Source organism: Pteropus alecto, unplaced genomic scaffold, assembly GCF_000325575.1.
Source record: "Pteropus alecto unplaced genomic scaffold, ASM32557v1 scaffold115, whole genome shotgun sequence".
Taxonomy (NCBI): Eukaryota; Metazoa; Chordata; class Mammalia; order Chiroptera; family Pteropodidae; genus Pteropus; species Pteropus alecto.
The window spans coordinates 1255484-1261355 of NW_006436814.1; the positions used below are offsets into that span (position 1 = coordinate 1255484).

The 5872-nt window shown below is 45.6% G+C and overlaps 1 protein-coding gene across 4 annotated transcripts; it reads left to right on the forward strand.

The window, feature by feature from the left end:
* The first annotated feature begins 52 nt into the window (after window positions 1–52).
* Window positions 53–5861, forward strand: ZBTB18 (zinc finger and BTB domain containing 18). 4 transcript variants are annotated; one of them, XM_015591286.2, is made up of 4 exons: window positions 53–243; window positions 939–1057; window positions 1901–1984; window positions 4279–5861. In XM_015591286.2, the coding sequence occupies exons 1-4, from the start codon at window positions 119–121 to the stop codon at window positions 5859–5861; spliced, it is 1911 nt and encodes a 636-aa protein (XP_015446772.1). In that variant the 5' UTR covers window positions 53–118. The 4 variants fall into 4 exon arrangements, with proteins under 4 accessions (XP_015446772.1, XP_015446773.1, XP_006914324.1 ...); XM_015591287.2 differs by having other exon boundaries at window positions 130–1065; XM_006914262.3 differs by lacking the exon at window positions 939–1057 and having other exon boundaries at window positions 165–243.
* Window positions 5862–5872: the final 11 nt, after the last annotated feature.

A 5872-nucleotide genomic window follows, 5' to 3' on the forward strand; every position in this document is an offset into this window, starting at 1 on the left:
GGGCCCGGGGGAGGGGCGGCGGGGAGGCCCCGGGGGCGCGCGCGCGGGGCGGTGGGGAAGCGGTCGCAGCCCCCCGCCTCCCCCGGCGGCTTCTTACGACTTTTCTTTTGTTGTTGCCATGACCCGGCTCTGTTTTCTCGTCTGTTGTTTAAGGTGTTTTCCTGCCGCACCGGCTCTACGCCCTCCACCTCCTTCCCTGTGGTTTACCCTTCCTCTTTCCCCGAGTGTTTTATGCACAGCCAAGTACGGAAAGATTTGCATTTCTCCTCTCCTCCCCACGGTGCCCCTCCTGCCCCCACCTCTTTGAAAAACAAAACCCGACCTCACCAACCTCTCTGGACCCGCGGTAGCAGGACGTGAAGGGCTTGATTTGTGGAGTGGGAGCCGCTGGCCCATTGCGGTGCTTGGGACTCATTAAACTGTCACTCACCCCCCACCCCACTGGGTAAATGGGGTGATTAATGTCTGATATGTTGGAATGGGGCTTGGGCGTTTGGAGAGAATAGGTTGTGTGGCCGGCGGAGAAGGAATTTATCTCCGAAGACTGCTTCCTGAAATAGGCATTCGTAATTATGTCATTCATCGCGAAGTTAGAGAAAGTTCGGTTTGTGACTTTGGGAAAGCGAGAAGGACAGGACAGAGACGTAGGTTTTTGTTACTCTTTAACTCTTCGCCATGGTTTTCTAACGAGAACGGAATGGTTATCACCCGGGCTGCGACACTTGGGCCTGAGGCCCAGTTCCTTTTCTCCTGCTCACCCTCCCAGGAGTCTGTGGAGATGTATTTGACATTCACAGATGTCGCTGCACCTTGCAGGGCACCGATCAGCCTAGCCCCGATTAGGTTCCGATTTCATCAGCCATTAGAAAAGACCCACAAAGTCTAGCCAAAAAGTTCCCAAACTTACTAGACCCGGCACCCCCCTTTCTCCCTGAAAGGTTTGCTTGTGATCATGCACATTCCAGAGTGACCCCCGCCCCCCAAATAAAGATTGTTATGGGACACAGATCAAGGGGAAGGCGAAGTTCTGCTTTTTCTGAGCCGAAAGTCAGATCAGGTACGCAGGTGGGCATTCGTTTTAGGTAAGTGGCTGTAGCAGGTTGTATGGCTTTACTAATTTGTCTTGTTGAACCGAAGTACTTTCCAGGATTTCAGAAAGTGCACTTTCAGTTTGTTGATACTGAGAATTGAAATTTGCATTAACTGGCAGTGTGAGAAATTTTCCTGAGAAGGTAGTTGTAGATAAGTAGTTAAGTAAGAGTGGAATAATGTGAACCAGGCTGAATAGTTCTGAATAGTCGTCCAACATCCTAAGACATGTGTACCATTATCTCAGCGGGGGGAGAAAAAAAAAAATGGAAGTGCCGTAATAATGTTGAAATGGGACTGGAGATGTCAAATGGGTTGGTTTAAAAATATCCCTAAACTGCCTTTGAAACGAAACGTTGGAGTTGAATAAAAGTGAGTCTGGATTTCCTGAACAGCACCGTGGCTTGAGTGTGCTGTCAGTATGGAAGCCAGTCCACCAACTTAAGACAGAAGTGTTGCTATTCCATAAATACAGTAGAACTCCATATGCTGAGTTTTTCAATTTCTTCTGTTAGAAAGTTTGGGAAAAAAGGGAGATTTTGAAGTATTTTGTTTATACTAACAGAAGAGAAAAGTTCTCCTAAGAAAAAGCTGGTGGCAGGAGTGTAGAGGAGTAGCATATGGCATTAAAAGGAGCACAGCTGGAGGTAGCATTTCCATCTGAACATGATGTCAGAGCAGCTGACAGCCTGCCATCCCTCAGCCTTTTATTCTAACACACAGACAGGGAGTTAGTGTGTGCGGATCTGTGGTGGAGAAGGTATCTCGTTCCTCTCTAACATCATCTCCACTTTGCATCTGTCTCTCTTAGTCTGCTTTTTTTCCACCGATGTAACAGACCTGGAGCCAGCAAGACTCAGAGGAAAGGACTTAATCAGGTTTATGTGTCCTAAAGGTAGGCGTAGCAAGACATTAGATGGAGCATATTTGTGTTTGGGTGTTTTGTTTATTTAATTAAAAAAAAATCATTACTTTTCTAACCTAGTTTAGGAATAACTTATGAAATTGAGTATTAAATGAACATCTTATTGGAGTTGAAAGTCTTGGGCTTGTCTAGTTTTAATTTTTTTATCCCTTTTGCTTGAGCAAATAAATAACTTTAATACACAGAAATATTTCAAGTTTTGAAATGTTAAAGAAAGCTTTGAAATTCTGCTTTTCGAGAGAGCACTTTGGATGAAAATGCTTTCTGTTGTTTTTCACTGCTGCTTGGATTCCCTTTGCTTTGGGGGTCGGGGTTGGGGGGGAGAAATCGTAAACTCTGGAATCCAGCATTTAAACTTATATGAGAAGATTATTCTAGTTGAGAAGCTAGATTGTTGTGTAATTAATTCCACTGTGAAACTTTATTCTTCAAAACATTCAGCAGCCCTGCTGAAACATACAGCTGTATGTGCTTTTGAAACCGAAGGTTTTTTAGAAGGGGGAAAAAAGAAAACTTTTGTCCTCAGGAGAATAGTTTGACCGGTTTCCTCATTTCTCTTTCAAATATATATTTAAGAGATCTTTTATTTCAGCATAACAATAATTATTTGCAGGAGTTTTTGTGTTAGCGACTAATTTAGAACTTGTAGATTCGAGCTGCCTGAATTGGCCAGACAGCTGTAATCGCACTCCTCTATTCTTAATCTCTTTATCTGGGCAGCAGCTGCCATATGGCCACAGTCAGCTGGATCAGATGTTTATAAGCTTCCTTCTTCGTCCCTCCCTGTCCTCTCAGCCTCCTAATTTGATCACAGCTACCTTGTGAGCTGCCCTCCAATCTTTATTTTTAGCCCTCTCAAGGATTAGGATTGATGTTAGCTGTGGGGCACTTAGAGGGATTGTATTGTGAATCTTGGTTTATTCTAGCAGTGGCATCTCGCAGAATGCGTTTGGGGTGAGGGTGAAAGTTTTAGTCCACCTTGGGCAAAGTGGAGAAGAAACAGGGAAGGAATTTCTAAATATTAAATTAATATGGCTCCATTCGCAAAATGGACTTTCTGAGATGGATGGTGTAGAACCTTGCCTCTCTCTGGTCACAGGAAAGGGGAAGTTGGGTTTTCTTTATTTTTAAGGAGTTGAATTTTGACCCATTGTACAGCTTCTCTCCGCTCTCCCTCCAGAAAATCAGGACAATGCATATCTGAAAGAATAGAAGCTAGTGGGAAAGCAAAATATATCAAGTTATGTTGAAACAAAGTATTTTCTGTTGACAGAGGTAAGGCAGAGTCAGGAAAAAAAATAGTTTCTCTTTTCTAGCAAGGCTTTTTTTTTTTTTTTTTACATTGAACTTGTAAAGCTTTGAGTTTCATTTGAATGTACTCTGCCTTTATCTAAAAGTTTGAATTAATTTTAATAAGGAATTCATCTTCCTTGCAAAGGATCAAAGTTGAGCATTTTCAGAGTTAAATAAAGCCCTTCTGGCTCCTAATATTCTAGATGTACAGATTTTACAAAGAAATAGAATCATTTTTTCTCAATTCATTAAAAAAAAATTTGGATTTGTTCGTAGTGAAGATGATCTGTTCCATCTGTTGGTGTAGTTCCTTCTGATCTCGTACATGTGTGCTATACCTGCAAATCTTAAGGCATTAACATCTGTTTTTATACACAAGGCTTTTGTTGTTGTAACACTCTGACTTTAAAACTAAGTTGTTTGCTAATTTCTGGACTAATTATGCAATTTCATTATGGTTTTTTTTTTGATGCAGCTGAAGTGTGTGTTTAAATGGTGCTTTCTAAGTGCAGTCAAGTATCAAAAGTAATAAAAAGGGTGGTCGAACAAGCTTTCTGAATCTTCCAGAATGTGTTTGGGACTTTTCTTTGTTCATTATATGAGTTGTTCCCTTTGAAATTAAAGCTGTTTTGTAGGACATAATTTGATGAGTAGAGTTAATTAGATTTCTTCTGAAAGAGATCTGAATTCTTGGTAAGAGACTGTCTTGAAATCAAGGCTTCTAAAACTTGACTAAAAGTTCGAGGAAGGTGGGGAGGCGTCAGAGACCGTTTGGAAAGCGTGCATTTTTCCTCCCGCATTTAGGTTTGTGCATGTGATTTGGTAGTCCTTGGGTCTCACGCCTGATTAAAATTCAGGGACATGTACCTCGGCAGCCAAGCTGAATTATTATTTTTTCTATGGGGACTGGCGTTGAAAAGTTGTGAAGTTGTTCCTGGCGGGGCTCTCATGAGAAATCTCTCTTTTCCCAGGTTATGAAGACAGTATGGAGTTTCCAGACCATAGTAGACATTTGCTGCAGTGTCTGAGCGAGCAGAGACATCAGGGTTTTCTTTGTGACTGCACTGTCCTGGTGGGAGATGCCCAGTTCCGAGCGCACCGAGCTGTACTGGCTTCGTGCAGCATGTACTTCCACCTCTTTTACAAGGACCAGCTGGACAAAAGAGACATTGTTCATCTGAACAGCGACATTGTTACAGCCCCAGCTTTCGCTCTCCTGCTTGAATTCATGTATGAAGGGAAACTCCAGTTCAAAGACTTGCCCATTGAAGACGTGCTAGCAGCTGCCAGTTATCTCCACATGTATGACATCGTCAAAGTCTGCAAAAAGAAGCTGAAAGAGAAAGCCACCACGGAGGCAGACAGCACCAAAAAGGAAGAAGACGCTTCAAGTTGTTCGGACAAAGTCGAGAGTCTCTCCGATGGCAGCAGCCACATGGCCGGCGATCTGCCCAGTGATGAAGATGAAGGAGAAGATGAGAAATTGAACATCCTGCCCAGCAAAAGGGACTTGGCGGCCGAGCCTGGGAACATGTGGATGCGATTGCCCTCAGACTCAGCAGGCATCCCCCAGGCGGGCGGCGAGGCAGAGCCACACGCCACAGCAGCTGGAAAAACAGTAGCCAGCCCCTGCAGCTCAACAGAGTCTTTGTCCCAGAGGTCTGTCACCTCCGTGAGGGATTCAGCAGATGTTGACTGTGTGCTGGACCTGTCTGTCAAGTCCAGCCTTTCAGGAGTTGAAAATCTGAACAGCTCTTATTTCTCTTCACAGGACGTGCTGAGAAGCAACCTGGTGCAGGTGAAGGTGGAGAAAGAGGCTTCCTGTGATGAGAGTGATGTTGGCACTAATGACTATGACATGGAACATAGCACTGTGAAAGAAAGTGTGAGCACTAATAACAGGGTACAGTATGAGCCGGCCCATCTGGCTCCGCTGAGGGAGGACTCGGTCTTGAGGGAGCTGGAGCGGGAGGACAAAGCCAGCGACGACGAGATGCTGACCGCCGAGAACGAGCGGGTCCAGGTGGAGGGGGGCATGGAGAGCAGCCTGCTGCCCTACGTCTCCAACATCCTGAGCCCGGCCGGCCAGATCTTCATGTGCCCCCTGTGCAACAAGGTCTTCCCCAGCCCGCACATCCTGCAGATCCACCTGAGCACGCACTTCCGCGAGCAGGACGGCATCCGCAGCAAGCCGGCCGCCGACGTCAACGTGCCCACCTGCTCGCTGTGCGGCAAGACTTTCTCCTGCATGTACACGCTCAAGCGCCATGAGAGGACTCACTCGGGCGAGAAGCCCTACACCTGCACCCAGTGCGGCAAGAGCTTCCAGTACTCGCACAACCTGAGCCGCCACGCCGTGGTGCACACCCGCGAGAAGCCGCACGCGTGCAAGTGGTGCGAGCGCAGGTTCACGCAGTCGGGGGACCTGTACAGACACATCCGCAAGTTCCACTGTGAGTTGGTGAACTCCTTGTCTGTCAAAAGCGAAGCACTGAGCTTGCCCGCTGTCAGAGACTGGACCTTAGAAGATAGCTCGCAAGAACTTTGGAAATAATTTTATATATA

Excerpts from the sequence above, each read along its gene's own strand:
- ZBTB18 (XM_015591286.2), top strand. The coding sequence starts at position 119 with ATGACCCGGCTCTGTTTTCTCGTCTGTTGTTTAAGGTGTTTTCCTGCC. Across the intron at positions 244-938 it reads AGTGTTTTATGCACAGCCAA|GTTTGCTTGTGATCATGCAC; the intron begins GTACGGAAAGAT and ends TCTCCCTGAAAG. Across the intron at positions 1,058-1,900 it reads TGAGCCGAAAGTCAGATCAG|TCTGCTTTTTTTCCACCGAT; the intron begins GTACGCAGGTGG and ends TGTCTCTCTTAG.